Source organism: Scyliorhinus torazame, chromosome 19, assembly GCF_047496885.1.
Source record: "Scyliorhinus torazame isolate Kashiwa2021f chromosome 19, sScyTor2.1, whole genome shotgun sequence".
Taxonomy (NCBI): domain Eukaryota; kingdom Metazoa; phylum Chordata; class Chondrichthyes; order Carcharhiniformes; family Scyliorhinidae; genus Scyliorhinus; species Scyliorhinus torazame.
The window spans coordinates 128,812,889-128,827,613 of NC_092725.1; the positions used below are offsets into that span (position 1 = coordinate 128,812,889).

At 44.0% G+C, this 14,725-nt stretch overlaps 1 protein-coding gene across 2 annotated transcripts in view; it reads left to right on the plus strand.

The window, feature by feature from the left end:
* Window positions 1-207: 207 nt before the first annotated feature.
* Window positions 208-14,725, plus strand: part of LOC140396516 (twinfilin-1-like) — a 53,183-nt gene continuing 38,665 nt past the window's right edge. For both annotated transcript variants that reach the window (XM_072485209.1, XM_072485210.1), the window contains exon 1: window positions 208-557. In XM_072485209.1, coding sequence (XP_072341310.1) covers window positions 452-557 — 106 coding nt within the window. In that variant the 5' untranslated portion in view covers window positions 208-451. The remainder of the gene's footprint in view (window positions 558-14,725) is intronic.

Genomic DNA, 14,725 nt, shown 5'->3' on the forward strand with positions numbered 1-14,725 from the left:
AGGTCACATCTCCCCCAGAGATGCTCCCAAGAATCAAAAACCCTCTCTCTCCCTTGCACCATCTTTTCAGCCAGTTATCTGATGTATCCTCCTATTTCTATACTCACTTGTGCGTGGCGCTGGGGGTAATCCCGAGTTCCCACTTTGGAGGTCCTGCTGTCTAGCTCCCTAAATTCTGATTGCAGGACTCCATCCCTCTTTCTGCTTGTGTAGTCGGTACCCATGTCAACTACAAAGCAGTTTTATTTTAATATATTTTTTAAAAATTTGCTTGAAAAGCCTTAACGTTAATGATTTGACTGTTTAGCGATGTTAAATTACTTTGCCGACTGTTGTACCGCGTTCACCCTCTCTGGCTCTGTCTGGGCACAGGGCTCGCCCCCCGCTTGACTCAGTGCCGGATCTCTGCACATCGGCATTGCGAGAGGATCAAGAAACTGTCCCGGGGCGGATGGAAGCATCACCGGCAGAGGCATCGAATATAAAACCTTCAAAGGAATTGCAGCTAGCACCCAAGGACAACAGGAACACAATGTCCCATCTGACCGGTATTCCAGGTACTGTAGCAAAAGCAAAATACAAACCTTGGTTGGGGGGGGGGGGGGGGGGTCTGTTCATTTTTCAACGAACAAAATCTGCTCGATGCTGAATAAACCGCGAATCTGATTTTTAAGTGGCTTCCCAACAATTATTAATGAACGTGGAAGGTTGAAAACGGCGTGCTTTGTGGTAGGATTTTATTGAACCAGTATGTTGTAGACTTTGGCAACGCCTGGAGATGGAAATCTCATCAGGTCTCATTACAAAACGCACCATTTAGTTTCCACGTTACAATGTACTTCCAGAATAACAGAACATCAGCATTGTCGAATCTCTTGGTGATAATTTGACATTTAATAGTTATTAACGTGGAGCGCTAAAAGATGTTTTAGACAGTAAAAGCCATTTTAACTATTCGGTAGAATATACATTCAATATAATTACATTTCTCCGGGTATAAATCCAAAATTGCCTTGGCCTACAACCCCAAAGTAGGTGTATTTTAAATCACAGCATAAGTCTTAGTGGTTAAGAATGGTCATTATTTTTTAGCATAGAATTGCTAGATGAAGGAGACCAAAGTTCATCGAATCCCTACCGTGCAGGAGGAGTCCCTTCTGCCCATCAAGTCTGCACCAAACCCTCCAAAAGAGCACTCCACCCAGGCCCACTCCCCCGCCCTACCCCCGCAACCCCGCCCATCCTGTGCATCTTTGGGCACTAAGGGGCAATTTAGCATGGCCGATCCACCGAACCTGCACATCTTTGGACTGTGGGATGAAACCGGAGCACCCGGAGGAAACCCACGCAGACACGGGGAGAACGTGCAAACTCCACACAGTCACCCAAGGCCAGAATTGAATCCAGTCCCCTGGCGCTGTGAGGCAGCAGTGCTAACTACTGTGCCACCCTATTGTGCCACCCACCTAATTCAGCTTCTACAATCCTGGTAGTTACCTGATACATCAGTAAGGGGGTTGTTGACACATCAGGACATTTTTATGGTCATATGCTTCACTGTAGTCATTTTGTATTGGCAATGGCATATAAAACCATGAATGTTCAATATCATGATGATTTCAAAACTAAATTGATCTAACAATAATCTAATAATCTTTATTACTGTCACAAGGTCTGCAGTATCATCAATTATTCTGACCTTGAGTAGCAAAATTGATAAAATAGCATAACATTTTAATATTTGCACATATTCAGAAGAAATGAAAGAAAGAGAATACGAGCAAACAGGAATATGGACAAAGGGGAGATGTACAAGAGTGCAAAGACAGGGCAACAGAGCTCAGGGTAGTTGAAAGCCTGGAGGAGTTGGGAGTTGGGGAGAGGCAAGACTTGAAGAGATTAAATCTGTAAATTTAAAATTTTAAATGTTGGGGTAGAGAGCCAGTGTAGATTGGTGAGATTCAAAATGAAGTTGTGGGGAAAATGATGTGATAACTTATTCAAGGACTCTGGCGAGGGAGGGAAGGCAGGAGATGGGATAGTAGTTTGTTAGTTTTGAGAAAGGGGTGTGATGATTGTAGTTTTGAAAGAGAACAGAATAATGCCTGAGAAATAAGACACAATATAATGTCAGCTAGCGTGGGAGCAGGCAGGAATGTTGATGGGTTAGCATATGAATGTAATGGAAATAGGGACCACGGGGCAGGAATTGTGTTTCCTAAACAAGAGGAGCTGAGAGAGGGAATGAGAGGAAATGAGAGAGTAACTAGGGAAAATGATGTTTCCAAGACCGGGGAGGGCGAAGTGTAGGAGGAAATTTGACTTATTATGCTGGGGAGAGGGAGAGATACAACAAGAAGTAGCTGAAAAGATTGGCACAATCTTTGTGATGAATAATCCATGCACTCCTTGCACTTGTTAATGATAAGCTTCATCTACTACACAACTGTAATGTGCACAAGCCTTTAGCAGACTAAACTGTCCTATTGCTAAGTAAAAGTAGTGAATGATAATTGAGACTGCTGTAACCACATGTGGAATAATGGTTGTAATATACTACTTATAATCAGTCCTTTGGTGAAAATAGAGTATAGGTGCTGAAGCCCCACACAGCTGGAAGAGCCTTGCATGTACTCAGCACATGTGGAACAATTGTAAGCACACTGCCCATGTTCTAGCATGCATGTGAAATGTTGTTGGTAGCAGACGGCCTTGCAATGTGCAGGATTATAACTCTCCCAGGCCTGAGTGTGACAACAGAATGTTTTTAATATAAAGCTATTCTAATAATAGTAATCATAAACTGGTCCATTTCCAATCTTGTGTGAGCATTTAAAAATAATTAGTTTAACATCACTATGCTGCAAACGTTGATGGCGAGATCGCTACTTTGATCACTGTGCAATGACTAGCCTGATCTAAAGTGCAGTAGTCACCCAGCTTAACACTCTTTTAATCTGTAGAATCCTTTTCTATTTCGAAGTTATACAGTGTCAACATCTTGCGCAGCTGAACAGTAAGATGTCCTCCTTAAACATAATACACAGTAAAAATCTTCGCTTTTTTAAATGACAGAATAATATTTCAAATGCTGTTTGTAGTTGCAGGATTATAACTCTCCCAGGCCTGAATCTGACAACAGAATGTTTTTAATATAAAGCTATTCTAATAATAGTAATCATAATAATAATCTTTATTAGCGTCACAAGTAGACTTACATTAACACTGCAATGAAGTTACTGTGAAAACCCCCTAGTTGCCAAACTCCGGCTCCTGTTTGGGCACACAGAGGGAGAATTCAGAATGTCCAATTCACCTAACAGCACGTCTTTTGGGACTTGTGGGAGGAAACCGGAGCACCCGGAAGAAACAAACTCAGACACGGAGAGAACGTGCAGGCTCTGCACAGAGTGACCCAAGCCGGGAATCGAGCCCAAGTCCTTGGCGCTGTGAAGCAACAGTGCTAACCACTGTGCCACCGTGCCGCCCATATTCTTTTGGAGACTCAGTAAAGGATGGGGAAATTGCCCTGCACTTTTATCCTGAAAGTTCTTCTCTTTTGCTACATCATCTTCCCTTATGTTATAGTGACCTTAGTCTCAACAAATACTCACAATTTGGTGTCCACAGTTGAGTGAGGTTCAGTGCTATTCAATAAACTGCTACATGAAGCAAAGGAATGGGCAAGGAAGAAAAAATCAGCTGGGCTCATGACACTAAATGAATGTCCTGTTGGTATTACACTGGTATAAAATTGGGATGATTCTGGGTTTTTTCATGTGACACCGGACAGAAATGGAAAAGATAAAAATGATAGTATCTGAGACTGATTGAGAATGGCAGTGTAGTGGTTGTTACTCGGTGAGTAAACCAGAGACTTTTCTGATAATCTGGATACGTGGGTTCAAATCCAACCATTTCAGTGGTGTGAATTTGAATTTGTATAATTCAATGAATATGGAATGAAAAGCTAGTATTATTAATGATCGCCATAAAACTATCTGAATATTATTAAAAGCCAACTGGTTCACTAATAGCCTTGTGAAACCTGGTACCTTGATACAGTCTAGAATTATAGAATCATAGAATTTACAGTGCAGAAGGAGGCCATTCGGCCCATCGGGTCTGCACCGGCCCTTACAAAGAGCACCCTACTCAAGCCCACGTATCTACCCAATCCCCGTAACCCCCACTTAACCTTTTTGGACACTATGGGCAATTTATCATGGCCAATCCACCTGATCCGCACATCTTTGGACTGTGGGAGGAAACTGGAGCACGCAGAGGAAACTCACGCAGACACAGGGAGAACGTGCAGACTCCGCACAGACAGTGACTCAAGCCGGGAATCAAAACTGGGACCCTGGAGCTGTGAAGCAACAGTGCTAACCACTATGCTACCGTGCTGCCCTTTGTTGTCTAGCCTTGTTGTGACTCCTGACCCACATGCAGTTGTCTTTTACCTGCCATCTGAACTGACCTAGCAAGCCACCCAGTTGGATGATACCACTACAAAATGGTACAAGAAGAATAAAATTAGATGGACCACTCAGCATTGTTGTAGACATCTGATTCACATAAAGCAATGGTGGACCCTGCTCGGCTGACTTTCAGAGGATTACATAGGATAAGCTCTGGCTGATTTTGCAATCCAGCTCTTGGTCTGTAGCATTGTAGGTAGCAAATGAGGAACATATCAACCATGATAGAATGGCGGAGCAGACTCGATGGGCCGAATGGCCTAATTCTGCTCCTATATCTTATGAACTTAGAAGCGACAAAGAAACAGATCATTTGGTCTACGCAGCCCGTGTTAATGTTTATACTGTTCTCGAGCCTCCTCCCATCTTTCCTTATCTAAATCTATCATTGTCACTCTCTATTCCGGTCTGCATGATATAACATTTTATTTTTGGGGGGGGGGATGGGCATGGAAGCAGGGTGGTTAGCACAGCTGCCTCACGGCGCCAGAAACCCGGGTTCAATCTGGCCTTGCGTGACTGTCTCTGTGGTGTTTGCAAGTTCTCTCCTTGTCTGCGCGGGTTTCCTCCGGGTGCTCCGGTTTCCTTCCACAGTCCAAAGATGTGCAGGTTAGGTGGATTGGCCATGCTAAATTTCCCCTTGGTTTCCAAAAATGCGCAGGTTAGGTAGGGTTACGGGATTACTGAGACGGGATGGGGGAGTGGGCCTAGGTAGGATGCTCTTTCAGAGGGTCGGTGCAGACCCAATGGCTGAATGGCCTCCTTCTGCACTGCAGGGATTCTATGGATTTCCATGAATCTCTCACTAACATCTGGGGACTTGTACTGAAATTGGAATAGCTGTCTCAAAGATTAATAAAACAACATCCCAACTTAGCCATAATCACAGTATCATTACCTTTCAACCAATGTGCCTACTCCTTTATTGCTATCCCTGGGTATATCCTACCTCTGGCGCAGTGGCCTATAGTCAGGAGGGAATGGTCCTGAGAATCCTTGACAATGACTGTGGACTCCATGAAGCCTCATGGTATCTGTTCAAATATGGACAAGGAAACCTCCTAGATCTGATGACCTTGTTTAAAGTTTAAACTAATATGGCAGGAGAATGGGAGCCTATTCAAGGAGTCAGAGGAGGAGGAAATAAGGACAAAAACAAAAGACAGAAAAGGGAATAAGAAAAGTGATAGGCAGATAAACCGAAAGCCAGATTCAAACAGGGCCACAGTGAAAAATATTGGGAGCGGGACAAGTAATGTTAAAAAGATGAGCTTCAAGGCTTTGCGCCTTAATATGCGGAGCATTCACAATAAAGTGGATGAACTAATCACACAAATAGACGTGAACGGCAATGATTTAGTCGGGACTACGGAAACATGGCTGCAGGGTGACCTGGGATGGGAAAGTGTGTCCAGACGTACTCAGCATTTAGGAAAGAAAGAATAAAAGGAAAAAGGCGGTGGAGTTGTAATGCTGGTTAGGGAGGCAATTAATACAATAGTGAGGGAGGATATTAGCTCGACAATGCGTAATCTGTATGGGTAGAACTGAGAAACAGCAAGGGGCAAGAAACGTTAGTCAGCGTCACATATTGATCCCCAAACTGTAGTGACATTGTTGGGATTGAAATTAAACAGGAAATTAGAGGTGCATGAGATAAAGGAGCAACTGTATTTATGGGTGATTTTAATCTGCATATAGATTGGGAAAATCAAATTAGCCACAATACCATAGAGGAGGAATTCCTGGAGTGTATATGGGTTGGTTTTCTGGATCAATATGTCGAGGAGCCAACTAGAGAACAGACGATCCTAGACTGGGTACTGTGTAATGAGAATGGAATCATTGGCAATCTAGTTGTGCGCAACCCCTTGGGGATGAGCGACCATAATATGATAGAATTTTTCATCAAAATGGAGAGTGAAGTAGTTGATTCTGAGGTTAGGTCCTGAATCTTAACAAAGGAAACTACAATAAAATGAGGTGTGAGTTGACTATGGGGAATGCTTCTTAAAGGGATGACAGTGGATAGACAATGGCAAACATTCAAAGAGCGCATGGAGGGACTGCAAACATTGTTTATTCCTGTCTGGCACAAAAGTAAAATAGGAAAGGTGGTCAATCCATGGCTTACCAGGGAAATTAGGGATAATCTTTGATTCAAGGAAGTAGCATATAAATTGGTCAAGAGAAACAACGGGTCTGAGGATTGGGAGCTGTTTAGAAAGAAGGACCAAGGGATTTATTAAGAAGTGGACAATGGAGTACGAAAATAAGCTTGCAGGGAACATAAAAATTGACTGTAAAGTTTCTATGGGTACATGAAGAGAAAAAGATTGGTGAAGGCAAATGTAGGTCCCTTACAGTCAGAAACAGGGGACTGTATTCTCCTATTTGTCTTCCTATTTGTGTTGCTGTAGTGTGCTAGCTGTGACTAAATCGAATTGGCAAGTTGGTTTGTAACTGTGATCTTGTGCTGGATTTTTAAAATAATGCGCTGTATCAAGGACAGAGGAAATCCCTTTGTATCAAAATGTTGCACTTAAATTGGATTTACATTTCTATCCTTGACTTTAAAAATATGTAGCCCCGTAGAATTACTACAGAAAGAGGCCAATTGGCCCGTCGGGTCTACACTGACCCTCTGAAAGAGCAACTTACCAAGGCCCACTCCCCTGCCCTAATCCCCATAACCCCACCTAACCAGCACATCCTTGGACTGTGGGAGGAAACCGGAGCACCCGGAGGAAACTCACGCATGGGAAGAAAGTGCAAACTCCATACAGTCACCCGAGGCCGGAATTGAACCCGGGTCCTTGGCGCTATGAGGCAGCAGTGCTAACCACTGTGCCACCGTGCCGTTCTTATGCATTTCTGTGTTACCCATTTTACTCCTAGTTTTATTTTCCTTCCTCTTTCCTGGAGATTCTGGTGCCTTGTTGGAGAATTTATTCACTGGGGGAAGGTCACCCTCTAAATATACTTCTAGGTGACCATTATTCAAGCATGACACTTGCCATTCAGTCACAATAGATAATTGCCTGCAGAGTTCTGATCCATTCCTCACCTGCTATGCACCTGTGTGTATTAATGCTGCTGTGCACGCACAAGAAGCTCTTACACATATTGTCTCTGCCCGGGATGCAGCAACAGATGAGTATAATCTTGGTAGATTATGAATTGTAAGTGTGCCGCGCTATTAATCTCAAGGAACCCTTTGACGTAGTTTAAAAGGTGACTGAGTATAGAACAACAAGAACTAAACTATACCTTCTCAGCTTGTTTAAGACTCGTTTACATTAGACAATTTTGTGAGTGGGTTAACCTAACTATGATGACCTGTAAAGTGCCGAACCTCTGCTGGGTGTCCCTATTTAAATATGATGTGGAGATGCCGGCGTTGGACTGGGGTGAGCACAGTACGAAGTCTGACAACACCAGGTTAAAGTCCAACAGGTTTGTTTCGATGTCACTAGCTTTCGGAGCGCTGCGCCTTCCTCAGGTGAATGAAGAGGTATGTTCCAGAAACATATATATAGACAATTCAAAGATGCCAAACAATGCTTGGAATGCGACCATTAGCAGGTGATTAAATCTTTACAGATCCAGAGATGGGGTAACCCCAGGTTAAAGAGGTGTGAATTGTATCAAGCCAGGACAGTTGGTAGGATTTCGCAGGCCAGATGGTGGGGGATGAATGTAATGCGACATGAATCCCAGGTCCCGGTTGAGGCTGCACATTGAATGAACGGACATCGCGCAACAATCACCAGGCAGGAATGTTCCCTTCCAGTCGGGGAACACTTCAGCAGTCAAGGGGATTCAGCCTCTGATCTCCGGGTAAGCGTTCTCCAAGGCGGCCTTCAGGACGCGCGACAACGCAGAATCGCCGAGCAGAAGCTTATAGCCAAGTTCCGCACACATGAGTGCGGCCTCAACCGGGACCTGGGATTCATGTCGCATTACATTCATCCCCCACCATCTGGCCTGCGAAATCCTACCAACTGTCCTGGCTTGAGACAATTCACACCTCTTTAACCTGGGGTTACCCCATCTCTGGATCTGTAAAGATTTAATCACCTGCTAATGGTCGCATTCCAAGCATTGTCTGGCAGCTTTGAATTTGTCTATATATGTGTTTCTGGAACATACCTCTTCATTCACCTGAGGAAGGAGCAGCGCTCCGAAAGCTGGTGACATCGAAACAAACCTGTTGGACTTTAACCTGGTGTTGTAAGACTTCTTACTGTGCTCACCCCAGTCCAACGCCGGCATCTCCACATTATAATAATAATGATCTTTATTTCACAAGTAGGCTCACATTAACATTGCAATGTGAAAATCCACTAGATACCACACTCCGGCGCCTGTTCGGGTACACAGACGGAGAATTCAGAATGTCCAATTCACCTAACAAGCACGTCTTTTGGGACTTGTGGGAGGAAACCGGAGCACCCGGAGGAAACCCACGCAGGCACAGGGAGAACGTGCAGACACCGCACAGACAGTGACCCAAGCGGGAATCGAACCTGGGACCATGGTGCTGTGAAGCAACAGTGCTAACCACTGTGCTACCGTGCCGGCTAAACTGGGCACTTTGGTTTCCTCCCATAAGTTCCGAAAGACTTCCTTGTTAGGTGAATTGGACATCCTGAATTCTCCCTCAGTGTACCTGAACGGGCGCCGGAGTGTAGCGACTAGGGGATTTTCACAGTAACTTCATTGCAGTGTTAATGTAAGCCTACTTGTGACACTGATACAGATTATTATTTTACATATACTCAACAAAAACCAGTGAAGACAACATTAAGGGTGCTCATCCTCAGGGCTCTAGGATTCCTTGAGTGCTGCCAGCAGAGGCAATGCCGTTCTTCTGCTGTCTCTGAAGTGATGTTATTGTGCCGCAGAAGAATTATACTTCAGAAGCCACGGTAAAACAGTGCCAAGAAAGACTCTGATTTTCCAACGTTTATTCCCAATTCTCATCCCTCATTTGGAAATAGTCCAAATTTACCTCAACCATTGGGTTAGAGCGTGGCTCATGTGGTGTCTCCCCGCCTCTGTGAGTGGAGTCATGTAGACTGAAGACAAACACCCCTCGATTATTCCCTGGGCTCTCGGAGTTTACCATTGTGAACAAGTAACACATCCTCATAGATACAGAGCAATTACAAACAAAGTTACATCATTACATCATCTTCAACAGATTTTAATCCAAGCCCCACAGATACAAAAGCCATTAAGAACAAATGGAAATAGCAATGTAATGTACTTCTTAAAGTAACTTGCTGCCTTATTGTCAAAAAAGAAAGCTTTTCCTCGAATAAACTCAATTGCTTTTCTCCAAAGATGTCATCCTAAGTTCATGCTACATTTTAGCCATTTCTTCAAAGCTGATGAAGAAGCTCCTAATTTCCCACAATACAATTAATACAAGATTCTATTGCTGAATCCAGACCCCCAAGGCACCTCCAAAATCATAAAATTCATTAAGTGTCGCTCTTTCAAATCATTACCTGCCTGTTCCCCAACTGCTTTGACTACTGACCATTGTCTCACGAACAGAAATTCAAACTGAACTGTTTAAAAGGTCGTTCAAATGAAATTCGTATGTGTTAATTCAGACCAACATAGAAAGTGAATACTTTTATCAAAATCTAACAGGAAGGTTTCCAGGTTGAGGGAATTTCAGAATTCGCACCAGATTAGATTATTTATTTTGACCCACAGAGAAAGTTTGTATCACGGAAATCGACTATCTACCACATAGTTCCTCTAATCTAATTAATTCCACTCTCCAGCTCACTCCTTTTTTAAATTAAATTTAGAGTAACCAATTATTTTTTTCAATTAAGGGGCAATTTAGCGTGGCCAATCCACCTACCCTGCACTTTTTTGGGGTTGAAGAGGGGAGACCGACGCAGAGATGGGGAGAATGTGCAAACTCCATATGGACAGTGACCCAGGGCCGGGATCGAACCCGGGTCCTCAGCGCCGTGAGGCAACAGCGCTAACCACTGCACTACCGTACCACCAGTCCTGCTCACTCCTTATACTTTTTAGTATTCCTGTCCTTCAAAGCAACTATGTAATTCACTTCTTAAAGTAATATACAAAATGGTTTATCGCAGAGATTTCTCCGTTCTATCCTCAGGGACCTCGAGCGAGTGCTATTTGTTACCGATCTCCACAAACGGGGATCAGATGGAATGGCACTTGTGGGGGTCTCCAAGGGGATTGGAGGCCCCCAGCTGCATGCCATTTGGGCAGGGTGGTGCCATCTGGGTACCCTGGCAGTGCCATCCTGGCAGTGCCACCTGGGTGTCAGCCTGGCACTGCCAAGGTGCCAAAGTAGCACTGCCAGCTGGTGGGGGCATTTCCAGGGAAAAGGGGCTGGTTTAGCACAGGGCTAAATCGTTGGCTTTCAAAGCAGACCAAGGCAGGCCAGCAGCACGGTTCAATTCCCATACCAGCCTCCCCGAACAGGCGCCAGAATGTGGCGACTAGGGGCTTTTCACAGTCACTTCATTTGAAGCCGAATTGTGACAATAAGCGATTGCCACTTCATTTTTCATTTCACTCACTATTTACAGATTTTCTAACGTCCTGTTTAGTTCTTTCTGCGATTTTCTTAAATTATGCCTTCTTGTTACTGTCTCGCATTCATTGGAAACAATCTGTGTCATCTTCTATGTCCATTCTTTTATGGCTTTTCAGTCAGAGAATTTGTATGGCTCTCTATATCGGTTTTTACTGATTAAGGGCGGCACGGTGGTTGGCGTTTTGGTGACTGACTGTGTGGAATTTGCACTTTTCCCCTGTGTCTGCGTGCGTTTCCTCCGGATGCTCCGGTTTCCTTCCAAAGTCCAAAGCTGGATTGGCCAAGATAAAATTTCCTGTTAGTGTCCAAAAATGTGTAGGTTAGGTGGGGGAGCGGGTCTAGGTACGATGCTCTTTCAGAGGGTCGGTGCAGACTGGATGGGCCCATTGGCACTGTAGGAATTCTATGATTCTAAGTGGTATTTATTGATCCCCAGCTAACTCATTCCTTATATTGTATTTTAATCCTGCCTGTGGTGATATCCATGGTCATCTCATTAAATAAGTATTCATGATTTCTAATTTTTAATCACCAGATGAGACATTATCACCACAGTATCACTCTAAATTATCTGACAGCAGCTGAACAAAAATGTTCCTTCTCTTCCTGAAAAAGAGTATCTTTGCCTCGTGTAGTCTCCTTCCATAGTGACACAGTATGAGGAGCTTTTAATGCTTTTGCTAAGCCATTTTGACAAACATGACAGATGTCAGCCCTCTACATCTCTGCGTGCAATGCAACCTGAGTGCTTCCTGACAGAATGGGACTTTTCCCAACAGCTTTACTCATGTAAACAGCTTGGTTACAGTTTCTGTAAGTAGAGGGAAATCTCCCATGGCTCAGATGCATTTGGGCGAACAAAACCACAATTCAACCATTAACTCCAAATGTGGTAACTTCCTCACTGGAGATGTGCAGGATTCTCACTCTGTCTATGACATTGAACAAAGAGATTGCTGTGTAACTCATTTTTCTTGCTCGCTAGTGCTCTCTAACTCACTCTTTATCTCCTCTACTGCGCCTCCATTTACTTTCTCTGCAGCTCCCTGTCGTGGTTCAGAGAAATCTTTATTTTGCAAATGCAAATCTGTGCAGCCCAGTGACAGCCTCCTCTTCTGCTGAGTTTAAGGGGTTAGTCTGCCAAGTCTAAGGAGACGACTCCCCTTAGTAATGTGAAGCATTGTTGGTGTCTGGGCGGCATGGTAGCACAGTGGCTAGCACAGTTGCTTCACAGCCCCAGGGTCCCAGGTTCGATTCCAGGCTTGGGTCACTGCCTGAGCGGAGTCTGCACGTTCTCCCCGTGTCTGCGTGGGTTTCCTCCGGGTGCTCCGGTTTCCTCCCACAAGTCCCGAAAGACGTGCTGTTAGGTGAATTGGATATTCCGAATTCTCCCTCCGTGTACCCGAACAGACGCCGGAGTGTGGCGACTAGGGGATTGTCACAGTAACTTCATGCAGTGTTAATGTAAGCCTACTTGTGACAATAATAAAGATTATTTTTTAAAAAGGAGTATTGTTGGTGTCTTTCCATAAAGATTGTTACAAGCTCAAAGACTGTATAGTCTTTTCAGGGTAATGTCTGTAAAGAATTGAATGTTACATGGCTGGCCAGAGACATTACCTCATGGCTGAGGTCACATGACTGTGGCAAGCCAGGTAGGACACTTAGTGACGTGTATAAAAGCCCAAGTGAACTGTAACGTACACCGGACACCTCTGCACGCACCATCATGTGTAACTGCGAGTTACTACATCACAACTGCTCTCATGCATTAACAAACTGTTTGTTATTCTCATCAGTCTCTACCCATGAATTGCATACATGGTCGCTAAATATTGCAAGTCTCTTGAAGGAACATGTGCATTGTCATTGGCCATTCATCTGGATGATATTCCTTCTCCGGGGAGCGTTATTCCCGTGACATTTCTTGCTGCCGTGGTAACGGTTAGTTGTTGTTCCATTTCCGTTGTTGCGGACTAGTGGACCTCTGGGAGCGATGGTCGTTCTATATTCTGTGAATCTGCAAGATATTCCTGATTGGCCACCTGCAGTGAAGGAAAAGCTTCTCTAGTTGTTCGTACCTGCCTCTGGTTGCACCGTTTACTTTGGTCATTCACTTCCATCGCGTACACATGAAGTGATAGCTGTTCTACACATGTCCCAAGTTGCCATGTGGACTGACTCCTGTTGAGAGCATTGAAAGTTTGTACCCTGACTGACTCTCCTATGCTCAACTCTGGCAATTGATTGGTAGTCTTGCTAAACTGAAAATTGACTTTCTGCCATTTCAATTTGAATTTTCCACTCACACCGGCTACTACTTGTGGCTTCAGTAGCTTTTTTTGCCGTTGGAAGAGTAGTTTGGGTGCAACATGACATAAGACTTTGGACTTGACTACTTTGCATGCCTTCAAGCAGTGTGTTTCTCCACTCGATGATGGTCTTGTATGCGACTGTGCTAGATTTTCTCGATTTCTTGATGATTCCTTTGGCCTTTCCATTGGACTGGGGATAATGCAGAGAGGATATATAGTTTTGAATTTCCTAATTCTTTCTGAAGCGAATGAATTCTTCGCTCATGAACTGAGGACCATTATCACTCATTACAATGTCTGGAATGCTTTAATGACTGAAGTGTGCTTTCAAGCATTCTACTATTTCTCCTGTCATCATTGCAGTCAGCTGGTCGACTGCCCAGTAGTCAGAGTAGTAGTTTAAATTACAAGATAATCATGTTCATGCTATAGTTTAGAGGTCTATGCTCAGCTTCATATATGGTCTGTGGAATGTCAGGTGTCATCAATGGCTCTCTAGTTTGTTAAACCTCGTACTCATTCAAAGTACTGCACTGGTTGATGTGGCCTTTAATTTTACTGTTCGTGTTTGGCCAATGGAGCACTTCTCTTGCTTTCTTCAGACTCAATTCAATTCCTTGATGACTTGTAGGGATGTGTTTCAGCATCTCTTCTCTTATTGACTGAGGAATGATGACTCTATTCCCTATGTACAAGATACCACCTTGGGCTGCCGATTCATCTCGGTGATCACAGGTCTATCCTTGATGCTCCCAGGCCATCCCTCCATTACTACTTCTTGCAGCTCTTTTGAGAGTGTCATTTTGTTGGGTAATTGGCTTGGTTTGAGAAAGGCGTTTGTCTGTCAGATTCAGGGTTACTGATGTGTTTATGACATCCAGAGCATGTCGACTGCTGCTTCACACTGAATCTGGAAGATTTTGCATTCTCTTGTAGCCTCCTCAGCTTTCTTCATGGAGAGTGTTGCTCTCTGCAGCATACCAGTGATATACCATCTGTCTCCGTTGTTTGTATGTCACGTCCAGATGATATCTTTGTAAACGATATAACAATTTTTTAAGACACTTTGGAGCAGGTAGTAACAGTTTGAGAGAAATACTTTGAAGTGGCTTGTGGTCGGACTCTGCTGATTATTTGTCTCTTCCAAGCAGGTATTGATGAAAATGCGCACATGTGAAAACAATAGCCGGGCACTCTTTCTCGTTCTGGGTGCAGCGCCATTCAGTTTGCGTCAATACACTGCAGGCAAATGCAGCTGTTTTTCATTGCTGCTGCATAAGGGTAGCTCCAAGACCTGTCTCATTGGCGCCACACTGCTAGGTAACTTC